At 45.0% G+C, this 22448-nt stretch overlaps 1 protein-coding gene across 1 annotated transcript in view; it reads left to right on the top strand.

Moving 5' to 3' along the window:
- The window catches only part of LOC148899387 (transmembrane protein 132C), a 146660-nt gene that overhangs the window by 7686 nt on the left and 116526 nt on the right, over window positions 1-22448 (top strand). Inside the window, exon 4 of the mRNA XM_088993871.1 lies at window positions 17196-18084. Coding sequence (XP_088849997.1) covers window positions 17196-18084 — 889 coding nt within the window. The remainder of the gene's footprint in view (window positions 1-17195; window positions 18085-22448) is intronic.

Here is a 22448-nt window from a genome sequence, read left to right as displayed (position 1 = left end):
CAGCATACAATGGATGCAATTGCAGACAAAGCATGCAACAAACATGCAGCAAACAATGAACTGACACCGGATGGTCGTGCCGGGTGTCCTTTTAAGTGTCAGTGATTAAAACGACCAGCACCTGCGAGGCTGCAGGCAGGGCTGACGTCGCTACCCGTTGGTCGCCAATCTGATCGGAACGACCAGCACCTGTGCAGGTGCAGGCGGGGCCGACAGCGCCCCCCGTTGGTCGCCAACCAGATCATGACAGTACCCCCCCCTTCAAGGGGCTGCTTCCAGAAGTCCCAACAGTCTCCCAAAAGGTCCACTCGCCAGGGAACAATGGTGGAGACGGCAACCGCTGCCTCTCCAGAATACGACGGGCGGCGGCCTGATGGGAACGGGACTCGGCCTGGGGTGGACGAAGACGCGGCACGGATCGTCGTGGGCATGAGTGCGATCCCTCTCGCACGTTCACGCGACGGCGCATGGCTCAACGTGAACGTCAAACTGCCAGGCGCAGAATGGCACCCAGTACGGCCATATGGGACCAGGTCTTGGCCGGATGCCGACGTGGGCGTGAACTGCCTGGCACCGGGGAAACGAGATCAGTCCTGAGCCGCTTCGGGATCCAGCGGTGAGTGGGGTCTCGGACTGACGTTGACTCGGACGTTCCACGGCTCGTCGTGGATGAGACTCAATTCGTCATGCACGACGACAGCGTGGCTGGATGTGGGCGTGCACTCTCAGACACCCAGTGTCACCCTAGACAGCCACCTGGAAGGAGGTCTCGGCCGGACGTTTACGTGGACGTTACGGCTCGTCGAGTGACGCAATTCAAACTCGACGAGGCTTGGGCTAATGTGGACGTAGCATTGCCAGGCACAGGGTGGAAATGAGACGGGTCCGATGTACCTGCGGGAACTGATGGTTGTTCGGTTTATTCTGTCACGGTTTGCAAGGTGGTGATGGCGGGTGCGGATCCCAAAAAGCAGGCAGGAGGGAGCAGGAGGTTGTTTGACAAATTGTATTAAAATAAAGGTCAGCAGAACAAAATGTAAAACATCAAAATGATCTGAACAGGAAAAATACAAAGTATCAAAAGAAAACCAAAAGTAAAAGTCCGCCAAGGTTAAACAAACACATGCACAGCATACAATGGATGCAATTGCAGACAAAGCATGCAACAAACATGCAGCAAACAATGAACCGACACCGGATGGTCGTGCCGGGTGTCCTTTTAAGTGTCAGTGATTAAAACGACCAGCACCTGCGAGGCTGCAGGCAGGGCTGACGTTGCTACCCGTTGGTCGCCAATCTGATCGGAACGACCAGCACCTGTGCAGGTGCAGACGGGGCCGACAGCGCCCCCCGTTGGTCGCCAACCAGATCATGACAATACCAAGGGTCCCCGCAAAGCATGGCAAAGCTCCAAGGGTGATCAGGCTGTCGATTTTTGGCCACAGCATCTCTGAGATCCCTGGTAACAGACAAAGCATTAGTCATGTTTATAGAATTTGCTTCTTGGGGTATATACGTACAACAAGTGTCACCCACCATAGCACAGACGCCCCCTTGTGGGGCTGTCAAAATCAGAATCAGAATCAGAATCATCTTTATTGCCAAGTATGTAGAACACACAAGGAATTTGTTTCCGGTAGAACACGCTGCACAAGTATCGTTGTCAAAAAAAACTGCTAAGTGGCACTATACAGTTCCATTTTGGCTACTGTTGAAAGAGTTCAAAGAGTTAATGGCTTGGGGGAAGAAGCTGTTTAAATGTCTGCTGGATTTGGTGCGCATGGATCGGTAGCGCCTGCCTGAGGGGAGTAGCTGGAAAAGGTGGTGGGCAGGATGCGGAGGGTCCAGTAGGATTTTCCGCGCCCTAGTTTGGATTCTTGCAGTGTGCAAGTCCTCGAGAGTGGGTAGGGCGGTGCCAATGATTTTTTCCGCCGTCCTAACTGTCCGTTGAAGTCGGATTTTGTCCATTTTTGTGGCGGCCCGAACCAAACGGTGATGGAAGAACACAGGATGGATTCGATGACAGCCGTGTAGAAATGTTGCAGCACCTCCTGTGGCAGGCCATGCTTCTTTAGCAGCCTCAGGAAGTACATTCTCTGTTGGGCCTTTTTCAGGATAGAGTTGGTGTTGACCTCCCACTTCATGTCCTGGGAGACTGTGATTCCCAGGAACTTGAAGGTCTCAACGGTTGACACCAGGCAGTTGGATAGTGTGAGGGGTAGCTGTGGTGATGGATGTTTCCTGAAGTCCACGAAAAAGGTCCAAAACCATTCTATTTTGCAGTACCATTTGCCTAATTGCTAAAATTTCTGTGTTTTGCATTTCATCCACTTGCAAACTGGCATTTATGAACACTTGAAATTTGTAATCAATTGCTTCAATTCGTAGCATGTTTTTTGTCACTCCAATTTGCGGAAAAAGAGCTAACATTACCTTACTACCCGTGCTATGGGGTTTGAATTGTCCTGGAACATCAGTTCCCCAGATCGAATCATGGGGCCTAAACGATACTGTTCTCTTCACATGATGGTGTACTGGACGACTGGTGATGATGAAAGTATTGTCGGTTACAGTAACAGGTGCACACAAACCGTAGACTCGCGGGGGAATAAAAGAGTATACTTTCCAACCGCATAACCACCAAAGATGCAAAGATACGGGCAAAACTGTGACATTAACGGTAGCACATATAAACATCTATCCTCATCTATAAAACCCAAATTTTGACCTGTACTGTACATTGTAACGCATAATGGTAATCGCAACCTGCTCTCGGTCATAACTTGGTTATCTGGTTCAGAAAGAGTGTCTAAGCCTGGAACAATCTCACATTTCGAAGCATTACGAAGGACCGGAAAATGTTGATCGGATTTATGCAAAGATAATAACAAATATGCAGCTCTAGCCATTCTCTCTCCGAATACCTGCGAATGCATGCGAATGAGGCATATAAGAGCATACAAAACAATTACTTGTTCTATTTTGCTTACCAATGAGTGCAGCATAACGATACCACGTGTTTGATAATAACGGATTCCAGTCATGTTTTTCTCCTGCAAACGGTTGATATAATACGTCCATGACACCTGGGCTTTGGGCCCTGTTGTTAGGTGCCTCCACCCAGGCTGACAGTCTGATGTGTGGTTTATGGTGGAAAGGCGACGTCACGACTGGTGATGCCACAGATGACATCATGCATATAGTTACGGGAAAACCAATGTGATGTTCAGGAAGCCCTGGACATAGTCTCAAGTCCATGCATCCTGCAACGTTTTGGGTTATGATAGCAAGTTGGATATCTGTCATAGTGCCAGTTGGGGGATCCCTAGCTATCTTGACGACAGTTCGTGCTGCTTCTTGGGCACAGCTGTCTTGAACCCATTTCGTGTCAGGCTTGGTATGGACCGCAACAGAATCCCAACCAGTGGTCCAAGCCTTCCCCAACTTGACCCCGAGCGTACCAAGAACCATGGGGATAATCACTTCCATTTTGTCGTGCTTTATTCACTAGGACGCCAAGGGGCAACGAAACTATTCCTGCAGCATGTAGAGGCAGGCAGGCCACAGGATGTGCCATGTTTGGGCATTTATCTGATGTCACTGGATAGAATAGTGGAGTTTCGTAGACGGGAGGAGTGGGGGGCATCTGGATTGCCACCACGAGCCCGTACAGGAAGATAATGTTGACCCAGCTCATAGCTAGTGAGTAAGATCAAAGCTTGCTTCTTCTGTGGGTACGGGTTTGGCACCGCCCGTCTTTCACCTACTCAGGATCCGGTTGGTGAACGACCTTGCAATGACTTTGGTGAACCCACGTGGCTCTTTCGGCGATTTAGATTGCAGTTGGTGTTGTGATTAGCACTGCGAAGGGCCCCTCCCACTTTGGTGCAGACCAGGTCTTCCTCTTGATTGACTTGATCAGCACCTCGTCTCCAGGGCGCAACCTCTCTTCCTGTGAAGGGAACAAAGAGGACTGTGGCAGTACACATGCGGACTGGACCTCTCGTAAACATTTCACACAACCATTTTGTCAACAGAGCACCTGAATCTGATTATTCTCTTGCCAGGGCTCACCTTCCCATAATGGGAGGATGAAATGTCTGCCATGCAATATCTCGAAAGGCGTTAAGACGTTATTTGTGGGTGTTATTCTCATATATAATTTTACCAAAAACAGACATTCTGGCCATGGTTTGCCTGTTCTCTCCATGGTTTTTCTGAGTCAATTTTTAATTGTACCATTCGTTCTTTCAACTAACCCTGCGCTTTGTGGGTGGTACGCGCAGTGGTTCTTTAATGTAATACCGAAGTGTTCGGAAAATTTGGTTATTACATCATGAACAAAATGTGGCCCATTATCACTCCAAATTATTCTTGGTACACCATGTACGGGAATAATATGTTTGCATATTGATATTGCTACAGTTAATGCATTTATTTTTTGAAGGCACAATTTCTACCCATATGGTGAATGAATCAATTAGCCCTAAACAGTATTTATAGGGACCACTTGTGCTTAGTTCAATGAAATCCATGTGGACCACTTAAAAGGGGTGTGACCGCTGTGGAAATTTTCCTCTTTTTGGTCATATATTACCTTGTGGATTGTGTTTACAGCATATCAAACAACTCCGACAAGTTTTTTTTGCACGAGTTGAAACCTCTGCTTAAATGGAATACCTTCCCTGCTATAAAGACCATCCCTTCCGTTGATACATGTGACCTACCATGGCTCAACCGAGCCACCATAGGAAACATGTTTTGTATTTTATACAGCGCCATCGGCCAGCCACAGATCTTTTTCGGATTTTGCGGCAAACGCTTGCATATCCTTCAAAACTTACGTGGGCACTAATTTACGCGACTCTTGACTCACGAAATTGAAAGCGGTAAGAGCAGCCTTTTTGGCGGCAGCATCTGCTCTAGCGTTGCCCGAACTAATCCTGTCTTCAGCCCTTGTGTGGGCTGCACATTTGCATACAGCCACACTCTTTGGAAGTAGGATAGCTCTCAACAACCCTCTCAATAAATCAGCATGTTTAACCGTCTTCCCGGTTGATGTGGTCAATCCCCTACGGCTCCACTGGGCTGCAAAGCGGTGAAGAGTGGAAAACGCATATTGGTTGTCTGTAAAAATCGTCACCGTCTTTCCTTCTGCCTATTTACATGCTTCAGTCAATGCAACAATTTCGGCCGCTTGTGCTGAATACGTGTTCGGTAATGAACCCTCAGCAATAATTTCGACGTCTGTCACAACAGCATAATCCACTCGGTTATCCCCTGCATCTGACTTAGATGCAGAGCCGTCAACATACAGGTGGATGCTGTCAGGTAAGGGTGTGTCTTTCACGTCTGGTCATAGTTGCAGTCCTCATTTATTCTGTCAATGCATGAATGTGGTTCTCCGTCAACAGGTAGAGGTACAAGTGTCGCCGGGTTAATGCTATTGCACCTCTCAACGGTTATGTGTGGTTGTTCCAGCTCTCTCTCTTGGCAGTCCATCGAAGTCGAAGATGACGTCGCTTCCATTGCTTTGTGGGGTATTGGACAGTGGTTATCGGCGCTGGCGTCGATGCCACTGTAGGTGACTATGAAGCCCGATTCTGGAGCCACAAATCCTTCCACATTCAGGACATGTGAGGCCAGGAACGGGCTGGCGAGGCGGTACTGAAGCAGCACAGAGGTGTCTTTGCTCGTGCCGCACGATCCTCCTCTGGGTGCGTTTGTTTTCAAGTTGTGTCACCCCTTCGTGGCATAAGGAACGCCACAGTGGCCTGTTAGCTGCAGCAGACTCCAGATCGCTGGGCTTGATGTTGCATTTCTTTAGAGTCTGTTTAAGCTGGTCTTTGTATCGCAGCTTAGGACCACCAGGCTTCCTATTCGCTGACAGGAGTTGTCCATAAAGCACCTGCCGAGGCAAGCGGCAGCTAGGCATCCGGATGACATGTCCAACCCACCGGAGTTGCCTCTTTGCCAGTATAGCCTCGATACTGGTGGAGGCGGTGCGTTGAAGGATGTCGGTGTGTGGGACACGATCCTGCCAGGTGATGCAAAGGATTCGTTGGAGGCACCTGATGTGGAATGCATCAAGGCGTCTCACATGGCGTCGATAGATGGTCCAGGCTTCTGCGCCATATAGCAGCGTGGACACACACACTGCTTGGTAGACTGCGACTTTTGTTGGAGTTCTTAAGTGGTTGTTTTCGAACACACGAGTACGCAATCTGCCAAAAGCTTTGGAGGCTTGATGGATGCGGGCCTGGACGTCGTCGTCAATTAGACAGGAGGGTGTTAGAATGCTGCCGAGGTAGCTGAATTGTTGGACAGCCTTGAGGGGTGTGCCACTGAGGGTGAACGCTGGGGTAGGAGAACTCTCTTTTGCCATGACCTCCGTTTTGGTTACATTGATCACGAGACCGAGTGATCGGTAGACGGAGGACATGGTATCAAGGGCATGTTGCATGGCAGCTGGGCTGTGGGCCAACAGAGCACAATCATCTGCATACTGTAGCTCATGGATGTCGCTGATCAGGGTCTTGGTCTTGGCCTGTAGGCGTCTGATGTTGAACAGGCTACCATCCAGGCGGAATTGGATTTGTACGCTGCCACCTTCCTGGATGGACTTATGGAAGAGCAGCGTAGCTGCCATCAGGAACAGGTTGAATATAGCAGGGGCCTGGCCACCAACAAGTACAGTTGCTTGCATGCCGCTGTGGAACTGTTTTAGGATGCCGAGAAATTTGGAGGGAACGCCAATTTTCTGCAGTATGGTCCAGAGAATGTCACGGTTAACTGTGTCAAATGCCTTTGTAAGGTCGATGAAGGTGATATAGAGGTCCTTGTTTTGTTCCTTGCATTTCTCCTGAACTTGGCGCGCAGCGAAGATCATGTCCAGAGTGCTTCGATCGTTCCTGAAACCGCATTGTGTCTCTGGGAGGATGTCTTCGGTAATGTGCGATGCAAGACGGAACAGCATTACTTTTGCAAGAATCTTGCCAGCAACAGAAAGTAGGGAGATGCCACGGCTGTTGCCACAGACTGACTTGTCCCCCTTCCTTTTATAAATGGTAACAATGTTGCTGTCTTTCCATTCCTGAGGAAGTGTCCTGTTTTGCTAGATGTTGCAGATGAGGTGGTAAAGCTTCCGTGTCAGGAGGTAACCGCCGCTTTTGAAGACCTCAGCTGGAAGTCCATCAGGGCCAGGGCTTTGGTTGTTTTTAAGGCTTCGGATTGCAGAGAGGACCTCTGTGAACTGAGGAGGTTCATCAAGGGAGGGAACTGATGTAAGCTCTGGGAGGGAGTCAAGGACAGATGTGTCTGAAGGGTTTACTTGGTTGAGCAGGGAGTCAAAGTGCTCTGCCCAGCGCTCAAGTATTAGCTGTTTGTCCTTCAGTAGTACAGAACCGTCTGCAGATTTAACTGGGACAATGTGTTGTCTTCGTGGGCCGTGCAGGGATTTTACAGCATCATAGAAGGCGTGGGTGTTGTTGTTGTCTGCATGCCTCTGGATTTCTTGGGCCTTGCTGAGCCACCACTTGTTCTCCATCATCCTCAGCTGTTTCTGTGTTTCACCACGGATGGCCTTGTAGTGAGAGAGGAGAAGTGGAGAATGAGGGTTGGAGAGAAGTGTGGTATGGGCTTTGCGCTTGGCTTCCAGAAGCTCCTGTATGGCAGCTGAGCTGTTATCGAACCAGTCTTGATGACGTTTCCGAGTGAAGCCGATGGTCTCAGAGGCAGCTTGATGAATTGTTGTCCTCAATTTTTTTCCACCTGCTTTCAATATCAAGGTCACCGTTACTGGTGTCCTTGTCCAGGCAGGCAAGTCCATCTGCCAGCTTGTTGCGGTAGCTGGCTGCACACTCTGGGGACTCCAGGGCCCTGGTGTTAAGACGCCTTTGGGGTTGCTGTTTCTTGTGAGGAGGTCGAATTCTCAGCTTGAGCCTGGACTTGATCAGTCGATGATCAGTCCAGCATTCAGCCCCACGCATGGCCCGTGTAATGCAGACGTCATTTTGGTCTCATTGCCTTGTGATGATGTAGTCCAGTAAGTGCCAATGTTTGGACCTGGAGTGCATCCATGATGTGATGTATTTCTTTTTCAGTTGAAAGATGGTGTTAGTTACAATCAACTGATGCTCAGAGCACAGAGTGAGGAGTCGGAGGCCATTGCTGTTTATTTTCCCCGTCCCGTGTCTTCCGATTACTTGTTTCCAGAGCCTGGCATCAGTACCTACTCGGGCATTGAAGTCACCCATCAGAACAAGTTTATCAGAGGCAGGGATTTTGGATATGGTAGCATCCAGGGACTCGTAGAAGGCATCTTTGGTGTTATCGTCAGCATTCAAGGTGGGAGCATAGGCGCTGATTAAAGTTGCGAAGCGACCTTTTACCAGGGGAATACGCCAGGTCATAAGCCGTTCACTGATGCCTTGGGGGGACTCAGGGATGTTACTGAGTAAGCTGCTTTTCACAGCAAAGCCAACTCCATGGAGTCTTCGCTCATTCTCTGGGAGACCCTTCCAGAAGAAGGTGTAGCCCTCACCAACTTCTGTGAGTGAATCCTCGCCTGAGAACCGAGTCTCACTGAGTGCGCCAATATCGATGTTGTACCTCCTGAGCTCATGTGCGATGAGGGCAGTTCGTCTTCGAGGTCTCTCCATCCCGTCTCGAGCATCGAGGAGGGTGCGAACATCCCAGGAAGCCAGGTTCATAGTCATTAATTTATTTATATTTCGTTTTCGACCGCAGAGGGGGGATGCCTTGGTGGCTGCGGTGGGCCACCCAGGTGTGGTGGAACAAGCAATGTTTAGGTCACCTTTTCTAGACCCTTCCCCTATAAGGGGTGAGCAGTGCGGACCCTGAATAGGGCTGCTCAGACGCACAGGATGCTGCCGAAGGACAATGTTGCTCCATCCCATCTTCGCAACGACGCGCAAAGTGCCTCACCACGATAAGGTGGTGATCCCAGTCGAGGCACGATTGTTCCAGCAGAGTGGTCAAGACAGACAAATGTCGTGCTGGTGACAAGAAAGTCATTTTTGTCCCTGTAATAAGTCAACCGACTGTGGTACCATCAGCGTTGTGGGATGGAAAAGCACAAGTTCAGCTGACGACTGAACAGCCAACGCTGCAGCACACACGCTGGAAGAGCTGCAGCCACTGGATCCAGTCTTTTAGAATAAAATGCAACTGGTCTCAGTTTTTGTCCATATCTTTGAAACAAGACTGAATGTATCTGTCTTTGCAGTCAACTGTCTGAACAAAAGGCTTGTCATAGTCAGGCAAGGCCAAAACACTCGTATTAGCTATCAAATGTTTCAATTCTGTAAAGGCTGCGTTGCCTTCTTCAGTCCACTGAATAGGGTGTTTCAGTGACATTTCGTCTTGGTATATGAGTGTCAATAATGGTTGGGTGACTTGTCAATAATGTGGAATCCAAGTTCTGCAGTAATTATATAGTCCCAAAAATGTCATCATCTGCTTTTTCGTCTTGGGTCTGTGGACCTGCAAAATTGCCTGTTTTCTTTTGGTCATCAGCTCTCGTCCTCGTCCTGACAAAAGATGTCCTCGGAAAACAACTTCTTTTTGGCAAAACTGTAACTTGTCCAAAGAAGCTTTGTTACTCGTACTCTCTAGATATTGGAACAAAGTTATTGATACAGTCTTGTTCTCGTCTTCAGTCGGTGAAGCAATTAAGATGTCGTCAACGTATAAAAGAATTTGAGAAGTCTCAGGCAAAATCAGCAATATATGAAGACATTTCCCGTGAAAAAATTCTGGGGCTATCTGTAAACCCTTGTGACAATCTTGTATATGAATATTTCTTTCCATTCATTGTAAATCCGAACCGATGACGTGAATTCTTGTGTAACGGAATGAAGAAAAAAAGCATTGCTCAAAACAATTACTGTAAACCATTTTTTGTCAGGTTTTAAATAGTTCAATAATGTGTCATGGTCTGGTATACACGGAGCACGTGACTGTATGGATTTATTTATCTGTCGCAAATCATGCACCACTCTCCTAACCCCAGATTTAACCTTTTTAACAGGAAATATCGGTCTCTGGCGGAGTGATCTTCGGCGTAACCACATGACTGAACAGCGCTCCGAACAGCACTCCAGCCGGTGCAGCTTCCCACACCCCCTCTTTCTGAATTAACACGTTGATCGCCTCCGAGGAGCTCTTTGCAGATAATTTTACTATTAGGAAATGAATGCAAGATGATCCCCTAATAATCACCGTCGAGGAGAAGGAGGAGATCATTGAGAAACATGAACGAGGTGTGCGTTTGTGGCATCACATGTGCACACCGCGGCTGTTATGTGAATCTCAGCCGGACACATCTCTCACGCTGTGTGTCACTTCCCTGAGAATAACTTTCTACGGCCATTCTACAAGACCGTTCACCACGGTACTGTTCACCATTGCAACCATTCTTCGCCTAAAAGCTTTAGACAAAGGTGTTATTTAGTCGATGCTTTCACGTGACTAATGACACAGAAATTGTCACATGCGAGTCGACAGCTGGGACGGGCCCGCCGCTCGCGACCTCCGCCAGCCGAAGAAGACACTTTCATTTCATTTCAGACAATTTCATTTCATTTCAACGAGTCGCTGTCACCTCAGCAGTGACATGATTACGACGTATCACTCCTCGCTGTGTCTTGTGCTGGCAAGTCCAACAGTTTGCTTTGCCGGAGGTGATTGTTAGCCGCGATCGCGTAAGTGTGGTGCTTTCCGGGATCGCGAATGTGCGTGGTGTGCGTGTTGATACCCTCATCACTGATACTGAGACATTTCAACGAGTCGCTGTCACCTCACTAGTGACATGATTATGATGCCTCGCGCCTCGCTGTCTTGTGCTGGCAAGTTCAAGAGTTTGCTTCGCCGAGGTAATTGTTAGCAGCGATGGCGTAAGTTTGGTGCTTTCCAGGATCGCGAATGTGCTGGACGGATCGCCCCGCCCGCCTTCTTTTGTCACGTTTTATTCCGCGTCCGTGGAATCATCGGACTCGCGCCTTTTGTTGTAATACAATCTCTGCCAGCACCTACGGGACTCGAAGTGGATGCAGATGACATCGAGGAGCTTGTTGCTGACCATAATGAGGTCCCCAACACAGACGATTTGATTTGCCTTCAAGAGGACAAGCAGAAGCAGGCCATCCAGGAGTTGATGTGCAGGCTTTTATTGAACAGTTCCATCCAGAAAAGGCTATGAGAATCATCAACATGATGAATGATAATCTGATGCCTTAGTTTTGAATTCGCCGGAAGTCATTCTGTCATTAGATTGGGTGACGTGCAAAACGAACGGTTAGTAAGAGTCAGGAAGCCCTTTTAGCACCATGGCTATCTGAAGCCCGTCGCTAATGTGCTCTTCTGCTCTTCTTAATGAGGTGAATGCAGCCTCTACTCGGATAACGTAGTCTGTGACTGGCTCAGAGCTGCCTTTTCGGAGTGAGGAAAGTTTGTTATACAAACTCACCAACCGTGGTTTGTCCTTTCCAGCATAATGCTCACAGAAAATCTCCAGTGCGCTTCTCCTGTCACGTTTTGCGTCTCTCATGACCAGCGATAGGCACTTATTGTCCAGACATTGCACCAACTCTGCATATGCCTCTCCATTCTTAGCCTTGTCTTCGGCGAGAGCTTCTTCGCTGTCTTCCTCAATGTTCGGGACGCCCAAAATAACGTCTTTGAGGCCTCACAACTCCATGTGCGCCAGGAACATCGTCTAACAGAGCTCGTAGTTTTTCTCATCGTCATCGAACAAAAGTGTAAACCATCTCTGGCCTGTGGTACTGGGCCCATAACCTGTTGCGCTAGTCCTTCTGGCAGCAGTCTTAGCGTTTTAACAGTCACCAAAATTGTAACTTTTCGTAGCGATTGAAAGTACTCATGAGAAAAATGATGCACAGCAGTGTCAATCATTGGTCTGGGAACTTGACAAAACATTATTCTGCGCATGCGCTTAAAAAAGCTTCACAATTTCCAGGTATCACATGATCAGCTCGTTTCGCAGGTGATATCAATCATGAAATTTCCCCAATCGTGTCTTTGCTTCACACACATTTACACACGCACACTCAACATATAAAGTTAGTGAATTTAATAAAGAGTCTTGTACAAAGACTGTGTTAAGGGTTTTGAAAGTCTGATGCTTGATTTATCTGTTTATACATCCTGATTTACAATAGCATTCTCCAATCAAAGCTTGTGTGAATAGATCCATTCCAGGGCTGAGTTTATGTTTTAGTGTGTGGTGTAGCCCCAAGAATACTGATTGGTACACAGATATTTGCTTGTTTCAACCATGGAAGCCAAATACTTGCAGGCCTCTGGCCGACAGCCACATACATGGAATGGCTCAAAGGACGTGTTGTTTTCAGGATACGCTGAGCTTTTCCCTTTGACTCTGCCGTCCACTGTTGTGATAACTCTGTTCCAGACATATCACAGCACCTGGAGGCCCTTCTCAGAAAACCTTTAATGACACCCCCACTGACCAGAGCAACTGTGATGCGATTTCACTGTTCCTCTTTTTTCATCCAGTTTTCCCCAAAACAGGCCAATGGCTCAGTGTTGCGGTATTTACCCTTCATCGGTCGATATTCTTTAATCCCCGAGTTGATGCTTTCTCTCATGAACTCAAAATAGCTCTTCCTTCCCCCAAGAGAAGGCAAACGCCCATTACTCTTTATTAGCTCTTCGGGTCTTACATGTGACCATCCATTAGAGGCAAAGCCACAAACCTCCTCCGGTTCCAGTTTCGGCCTGCCAACACTACACACAGACTCACACACACACGCACACACATACACACACACACACACACACACACACGCACACACACACACGCACACGCACACACACACACACACACACACATACACACACACGCACACACACACACATACACATACACACACACACGCGCACGCACACACACACACACACACACACACACACACACACACACACACACACACACACACACACACACACACACACACACACACACACACACTCACACACACAACCTCATTTAGGTTATACGTTGAGCACGTTAAGTGCAGATTTAATTCTCTTCATGTCAAACATTAGGAAGCAAACTCCCCATTCAAAACTTCTCTGGTGTTGCCTTCCCCCTTGATGCCTTATACTTAGCCAGGCGGACCCAGCAGACTTCTTTCTGCCTGAATGGTTTGTTTTCTATGGAGGCCGTCAAAGAATACTGGTAACGCAATACTCAGTCATGTATTGTTTTTTTTTCTCCACATACTCCTCTTTTCTTGAAATTCTCGCCTACTCAAAAGCATAAGTCATCGCCAAATGATATCTGAAGGAAAGAAGCATTTATTCTTCTTGATTCATCATAAAAAATCCATCCATCCATTGTCTGATCCGCTTATCCTCACAAGGGTCGTGAGGTATGTTGGAGTCTATGCCAGCAATCTTTGCGCAGTAGGCGGGGGACACCCTGAAACGGTTACCAGCCAATCTCAGGCCACAAATAAGCAAGTCACAAATCCAATAGCCCTTATTCATTGAAAATGTGATTCACTGGGATGGGACAGAAATATTGATATCAATTGTGGTGTCTCTTGATATGTATCATGAAATGAACAGTTTCTCCAACGAATACCATGAATATTGCACCTTTGAATGCTCCGGACCCCACATGCATCTTCGGTGCATTCAATTTTTTTGATGAGGAACAAGTCACGAGTCATCATATTGTGGTTCTGTATTATGTTTCATGTTTCATATTCAAATTTTGGGGCAGTCCGGTAGTCAAGTGGTTAGCACGGCAACTTCACAGTGCAGAAGACGTAAGTTCAAGACCCGGTCCGGCCTCCCTGTGTAGAGTTTGCATGTTCTCCCCGGGCCTGTGTGGGCGTTCTCCTGATACTCCGGTTTCCTCTGACATTCCAAAAACATGCATTGCAGGCTGATTGAACACTCAAAAATTGTCCCTCGGTGTGAGTGTGAGAGTGAATGGTTGTTTGTCTCTGTGTTCCCTGCGATTGGCTGGCAACCAACTCATGGTGTCCCCCGCCGAGTGCCTGAAGACAGCTGGCATAGGCTCCAGACCCCCCGTGAACCTCATGGGGATAAAGCGGTCTGTAAAATGGACAGATGGATGGATATTCAAATGTTTATTGTTCATCCTCACTAATACCGGTTGGATAAATGACTGAACAGTGGTGCCCTGTTGTAAGACAATAACAATGCAAATCCATGTCCTGTTTGCAAAGTGGGCTGTTTTAAGATTTGCCTTGTTAGTGAATGAAAATGCCGAATGTCGACAAGTGTGACTTCATGCTTACAGGCATAGCTATTCACACCCCACACCAATATAACACCAAAGTAATATATTCATAGTTTTTTTTCTGAATCTACCAGATATTTTCAAGTAATATTCTTTTCTCGTCGCTTTAGTTGGCTCACCGACATTTTTCATATCTTTTCCTGAACAAGGTTTGCTCATACGAGCGGTAAATTGGCTTCCAATTTACCTCCAATCACATGTACTATTTGCTATGCTATCCACTGAAATGGCTGCATGTCAAAACAGGATTTACACCTACAATTCTCCATTTCATTATTTATTTATGTGTTTGTTTATTTTAATGCTACAGCTGCAGCTGTAACAAAGCACTCTGCAGAGCATTTTTGTACAAATGAGGCATGCATTACAAATCATTTTGAGTAGATTAAATGTTTTTTTTTTCATTTATTAACTGCACTAAATACGTATAGTACAGCTTTGTACTTCAATGGAATTGTTTTAGATATATATAAACAGTGTTTGAAATAACGTCTGCCCGGAGGCCCGGGGCGTACAACTTTGACGTCGGGTATACAACTTTCAAAACGTCTCGGCCCAGGTGGCTGACAACTTCTTCAAGAAAAAAAAAATATATTTTCAAATGAAACGTTTGTTTTATTCAATAAAACAAAAGCTACAAGGAAACCACTTCAAGCCACGTGGACTCCTCTTTCTAAGCTTCAAAACTTTCAAGTACACTTTTCAGTCACAGCATAGTCCGAAGCACGAAACAGGCTTCTGATTGGTTGCCGTTTGTTTGGCAATACTCGGCACTGCAGCCAATCAATCAGTCAACCAATCAGAATCAGAAGCCTGTTTCGTGCTTCGGATATACCGTGACTGAAAAGTGTACTTGAGAGTTTTGAAAGCCGCTCAGAAAGAGGAGGCCACGTAGCTTTGAGCAGACAATGCAACACAAACATTGCATTGTGCATCATGTCGACAAACGACAACTGCAGCAAAATCTTCAGCAAGGGATATTTATCATAAATTAAGCAAGGGAGCATTTGTGGTAGGTACTTCCTTAATTTAAAAAATCCTTTACACTTAGCAACAATAGTTGTATTAAATTCATCCTGTCGACTTGATATCTAATTTAAAATAGATTATTTTCTTACAGACAGTGTATTGTAGGTGTTCAAATACCTGACATGTTTCGGCGTACTTCCGCCGAAACATGTCAGGTATTTGAACACCTACAATACACTTAGCAACAATGTTTTTTTTTTGCGATTAGTTGTCTTAATGTGTTTCAAGTTGTGAAAAATGGGGCAGGCAACTTTATGGCCGGGCAGGCAACTTTTAAGAGTTGTCTGCCCGGTTGTCCGCTAAGTTTTTGTCATTAGTTTTCAGACACTGCTGTGTATATATATATATATATATATATATATATATATATATATATATATATATATATATATATATATATATATATATATATATATATATATATATATATATATATATATATATATATATATTCCTCGTCTTCTCTGGACAACATTGAATGAATTGTGTTTTCACACAACATACAGTTACTTCAAAATAGGTGTTGCTTCAAAATAGGTAGGCTCAGCAGTTTCGCCACAGTATTATATCCTTGAATAAGTTCCACACTTGTTTCTTGAGAATCACCCCTATTTACCACTGTGCTGTCATTTGAAGTAGGTTGGAGGGTGATTCATCTTATCTGGATCATTTTTCTCCTTGCTGGTGTCATTACTATCAAACTACAGTAGTCTCGTTATATCGATATTCAAGGGAGCCCGAAAAAATATCGATAAAACCGGGACTATCGATATATCCGACCCGGTTTGCATGTAATTTTCTCCGTGCGTGCATAGAAATAGTATCGATATAACTGGGACTATCGATATATCCGATATCGATATAACGAGACTTTACTGTATTATCACATCCGCCCCGCAGAGTTTAAAATACAGTCCACGCCTCGAAGCATTTCATTACTGCTTTGATCATGATTTTTTTCTGATAACATGCTGAAAAAACTTTTATTTTGTGTAAAAATTAGACTCTCCACCATTTGTGTTTGCGACACAATGTTCATCAAATAATGTCAGACAATGTGGAGAATGGAGTTCAGAATATGAACCCTGTTCATATTCTGAACTCCATTCCTATTTGTTTCTGTACTGACAGTAGGTGTCTGCTCCGAGGACATTAAAATACAGAAAAACACAGAGGGCTAGATACCAGGAGCCTTTTCCTTTGGCTTGCTTTCTTTTGACTTGAAAGCTCAGACATAAACGTAGTGATGTCACCCTGGGACGCTGAGACAAGCATTTGTTCCCATCTGGTTTTGCACTTGCTGCACATTTGTTATCCATGTAACTTAACACCTACATCAATTCTTCTTGTCAACAAACAACTCTATCTTGCAGATTGTTTGTTACTCTGTCGCTCCAAGCTCATTTTCCCCTCAAAGGCAGCCTGGATCTGAAACAATGAGGTGATTCTTGAAGTTGGAACGGCACTACATTTGGGTCCAGGCTGCGTACCAAAGTACAACATACAATTACAACGAGTGATCAGTGCAAATAAATAATGTGGTAAAAAATGAGGCAGTGGTGTAAAAGTGTAAATTGCAAATTGGACTTCAAAAGTACATGAAGGTCAATTTTATCTTTTCTGATGAATGTTTTTCAAGCATGACGTTCAATAGATTTATAAACATCTAAAGTAGATATAGTAGAATAAGGTCAATAATTAAGTAGAATTCAATTTTTATTTCATTTGATGTATTTTGCTGTTTCTGTTTTTTTAAATTAAGCGTACAGTATTAAAGTTTCAGCTGGAGACTCATGTCAGCCTTAACATGCCACTTCCTTGTCTCCCGCAGTTGCCAACAGCCGAGTCACAGAGGGCTCGCTAAGATATTCTTCGATCCCCACGTATCTACCGGTCACCTACCAGTTGCTCAACACTGACTTGGCATTCTTGCTAAAGGAAAGCAACCAAGACTTCATGAGGAACTCCAGCCTGATGTCACGCACAGAGTCTTTCTTCATCTACCAGGCCAGGAGTTTGCCCTCAGTCAACTCCAGCTATGGACCACTTTCAGTGGAGCAACTGGTCCCCATTGAACTACTCCAGAACCCAGGCTCCTTTCCGGCCACTTCACTCTTTACAGTTAATTGGAAGGTTCAGACTTTTATCATGAATACCCAGATCCGCCTGGCCAGGCCCAAAGTTCAGGTTCTATTTTACATTGCAGGCAGGGACTGGGATGACTACAGTGCCATTAACAAGCTTCCTTGTGTGCACATGTTTGCGTTTCATGAGACCCAAGAGGTGCACGGGACTTGCCAGCTGAAAGGGGAGCTGGGGCTTTGCGTGGCTGAACTGGAACCCTTGGCCAGCTGGTTCAGCCCCCCAAGTGTTGTGCCAGGACGCCAAAAGAAACTGGAAGCATCTGAAGGAACCCCAGTAGAGCTCTACTACATCATGCAATCCACAGAGAGTGGAGAGTGTCATTCAGAGGAGGCCAAGAAAGAAAATTTCCTCCGCTCAAATCGGGAAGGGCACTTTGGTTCCTATACTTCCACACCGTTAAGAAGGATCGGCGGTGTGAGGCTCTACCAGACTACCATTCCACTCAAATTGGCTGAACACAGACTGGATCATAACTTTATGGTTTTGGTGCCCGCTACACCCGTCAGTCAGAGAGAAACTGTCTCAGCCTATGTCACAGTGTCAGTTTTTTCTGATGTGAAGACATTCACTCTCAGGTAAGCAATGACTTTTTTAGTGCTATGAATTGCTTATTTGATCAGAGCTTAATTGCTCTGATAGAATATTATTTTGATTGTGTTGATCAAACCTGAGGTAATCGTCAATATGAAGCGAGTTTTTGACATTGTTCTTACACTGGAGTTCACTATGCACGTGAGTTTGGTTGAAAATGTTGACTCAATAACTGCAGCGTAACATAGTGGTGCTGTTGCCGCTTATCTTCTCAAATAATTCAAAAATTTCCAATGAAATAATAGGTTGTGGGGTTATGCTCCGAAGACAGCTTCTTGTGGGGGTAATTGGAGGGCACAGAGGAGTCAAAATTATCTGGATAATTAATGTGTGATTGAACAGATGATGTCCATTAGTGTCATGCCTGAAGGTGATTTTAATCATACTGGTTTAGAAAATATCGGTCGAACAAACTCAGAGGAGACGCCGCAGTGTTGTGCTTGCAGTTGTGTGGCTCTCTTTTTGCATTGCCAAAGATTTCTTCACTTTAAAAGAGGAAACGTTACCCGAAGAATTCAAGAAAAGGTAAAAACGACACAGATTAGCTTACTGAGCCACACTACATTGCCAGACATCCTTTGGTTCACATAATTACCAACCTTTTCTAAACGAGCAAGCTCCCACCGATGGGAATTGCTGTGAGGTTTTTATTTGGCAGCATCTCACATAGCGGGCACAGATTGGTCATCTGAAAGTGACAGATACGCACAGGCCGGTGTGGGCCTCAGTGATAAGCATGTCTTTGCATATGAGTTCATTAGGAAACTTAATCACCCGCGCGTGGATACTTTGATGTCTGCATTCACAACATCGTTGTCGCCTGTGTACTACACAGCTCTGTGACAGACATTGTTAGCCGGCCATCCCTGGATTACTGCAGCCAATCAATCAGGCCTTCTGCCAAATGTCAAAATGTTCGATCGTTGATTAACATATTTGACAGAATTGTAACAAAATTAAAGGACTTTGTGTTTCCATTTAGTATACTAAAATAAAAGCATGCCTGAGTAGAACATAGTTAAACCTAAATTCTAATTGAATACTGGAATTATTTACCTTAAGCGTTAGACAAATTGTGGAGAGTATCATCATCTCATAAAGTGCTGTTCCAATTGTTTGTTTCCAGGACTTCAGACATTTTTTCCTGAAAGAATGATAATTTGTTACAGTCTACAAAGAAGTACAAGATTTGTGAAGTTAGCAGACTCACACACAAAAAGCAGTAAAGAGAGTAAAGTGCAAGTGTTTATTTTTTGAAACCACGTTTACTGCTGTTGCTAGTTTTATTTTGATAAGCATTTCTCATCTCATATCTCTCCCATACTGTTGTTCTCCAATTTCAGCCTCAAATTCATTTTGTACAACTTTGCCTCCTGGTTCCTTCTGTACATGCGTTCGCATCATTAAATCACTATCCTTCAAAATCTTGCGGTCTTTGGCTTTTTATATGCAAAGTGTGCTGTCTTTCTACTGAGGTGTCAAGCTGAATTTAATCTGATTGACTCAATGCTCAGTTAATAGGCTTAGTCATGATAAAGTGACTGCATTTGAGTGTTCTGTCTTCAGACTGATTGTTCGAATGTTAAGTATGAGCTGCTTTTAATTGCAAACACCTCACTGTATTTGTATTATTATGCAGGTTTATCCACAGGGGATAAATGACATCATTTAGGAGACCAAGCCTGTACATGTATTTAAAAGCGGATTACATAACATTTTTGCTATCTTGAAGCATTAAAAAGCACTAAAAGCTGAAGACCAGTGAAGAGTCTTCAATGGAGAGGATGAATGTCCTATTTTAGGGCAGGGTTATCTTCAGCATATTAAAAATCATTATACTTTTTTGAGGCAAGAATGATGATCATCCTTTGCCCTCGAGCCCCACAAAGCCTATATAGAATATATTAAACACAAACACTGCAGAATGTAACATTTCTGTTTTCATTTGTGATTTTACATTGTTTCAAAAATCATTTGTATTGTGTTGAATTTGCAATTCTATTTAATAATGGAGTATGCGGATTAAACACACACACACACACACACACACACACACACACACACACACACACACACGCACGCACGCACACGCACACACATTCGCATGCACACCGCACAGACACACACACAATCACACACGAACACACACACACAATCACACACGAAAACACACACACGCACACGCACATGCACACGCACACACACACACACACACACACACACACACACACACACACACACACACACACACACACACACACACACACACTACTACTAGCTGTCCATCATAGGTGATGATGACGCTTGCTCCCAGGGAGGGATTGTTGGGGAGGAGGGGGGGGGGGGGTCACCTCTCATGGGCATAGAGCCCAATCCTTGAGCCACAGAAATGTCCGCAGATGGAACATGGGAGGCCGGATGGCAGGAGGGTGCCAGCCGCCCGCTGGTGCCGTTGAATGCGTCTCTCTAATTGTCTGTCTATGTGGATTTGATGTATTTCAGAGACCATGCTGGTACAAGTGGTCTGCCACGTTTGTCGGTTTGAGGCCAAAGTTTCGAGCTACGTAATGTTGATGTTGGCTCGTTTGAGGAGGTCCCTGGTGTAGTCCAACACACACGCACACGCATACGCACACGCACATAAATCTTTGGTGTAATCTTTGTTTTCAGTCAGTACACTGTGGTGCCGACTTCACAGTGCAGAGTTCATGAGTTCAAATCCTGGTCCTCTGTGGAGTTTGCATGACCTCTGCGGGCTCGTGTGGGTCTTTTCCAGGTCCTTCGGTTTCCGCCCACATTCCAAAAACATGCATGGCAGGCTGATTGAACTCTTGAAATTGTCCCTTGGTGTGAGTGTGAGAGCAAATGGTTGTTTGTCAGAATGATGATGAATGATGAATAATAATAATAATAATAATAATAATAATAATACATTTAATTTACAAGCGCCTTTCTGAACACTCAAGGACACTTTACAACAAAGACAACACACAAAACAGTAAAATCATGCATAAAACAATAGATAATAAAACAGCATAATAAATTAGACCATGAAAGCAAGTTTAAACAGGTGGGTTTTCAGGTGAGATTTGAAAGTAGGAAGGGAGTCAATGTTGCGGATGTTGGGTGGAAGTGAGTTCCAGAGTTTAGGAGCGGAGCGGCTGAAAGCTCTGCACCCCATCGTTGTGAGACGGGCAGAGGGAGTGAATGAGTGAATTAACTTTATTGGTTTGATTTATCACAGATTATTTTTGGAACGTAACCCCCTACGTTAAACAAGGTACAACTGTAGTCCTATTTCCGACTTTGTCTTGGTGCATACAGCCATATCGTTCACTGACTAATACCTTAATAATCAATAATAGACACAGGAATATATAGTGCCCTAACATGACATTATGTTGTATGTACACAACATAATCTGTGTGTGCTACATTAGTTTCAAAACACAACCGTCCCTTATGTCAAGAATGGAATAATGGAATAACGCACCATCTGACATAAGGTCTGAACTGAGGCCGAATGGAGTGTGGATCCCGAAAAAAATGCAGGTTCATATAAATGGTGATAACAAAAGAGTAGTCAGCCAAAATTGCTGGCGACAAAAAGCCACAAAAAACAAATGATAACAGAAAATGATTACAAGCAAAGAATGATCACCGGGAAATATCTAAAATGAAAAGAGGATAGTTCAATTACATGAAACCAGGAACAAATTTATTATATGCTCACAACCCCCCAAAAAAACCAAAACAAAAACAAATATAATGAGGAGAGTGACAACAGAAGTTTTAGAAAATATCACTTGGGCAACAGCAGCAAAAAAGAGCAATAATCTGACAAAGGAGACAAGAGGCCAGAGTCCTTAAATAATATCAGACACAGGTGCACCGCTGTAGGGTGACACCCCACTCTTCAGGTGGTGCTGAAACAAACAAAAAAAAACATGACATCAGCCACAAGATGCCTCCCTTTTCTTTCACCACCGTGCTGCCATGAAATGTACATTTGCATCGCATTAAGGATTTCAGAATCAGAATCAGAATACCTTTATTCGTCCCACAATGGGGAAATTTGCAGTCCACAGCAGCAATTGAAAAGGGATGGGGTTGGGGTGGGGTGAAAGGATAGAAAACAAGATATTCTAAGCATAACAAAACAAAAATGTCAACTGTATACTGTGCAAATGTAAATGTGCAAAACCGTTCCATAAGAGAAAAAAAAAACTGTACATAGTGCAGAATCAAGAAATGCATTTTGATATATTGCAACAACCCATATTTACAAGTTTTTTTTTCTTTTTTTCACATGTGATCATTGAGAATTGTGAAGCCTGACAGCAGTCGGT

This window comes from Hippocampus bargibanti, linkage group LG04, assembly GCF_051943395.1.
Source record: "Hippocampus bargibanti isolate YZ-2025 linkage group LG04, ASM5194339v1, whole genome shotgun sequence".
NCBI classification, from domain to species: Eukaryota; Metazoa; Chordata; class Actinopteri; order Syngnathiformes; family Syngnathidae; genus Hippocampus; species Hippocampus bargibanti.
This window is presented reverse-complemented; position numbering and strand designations above follow the sequence as displayed.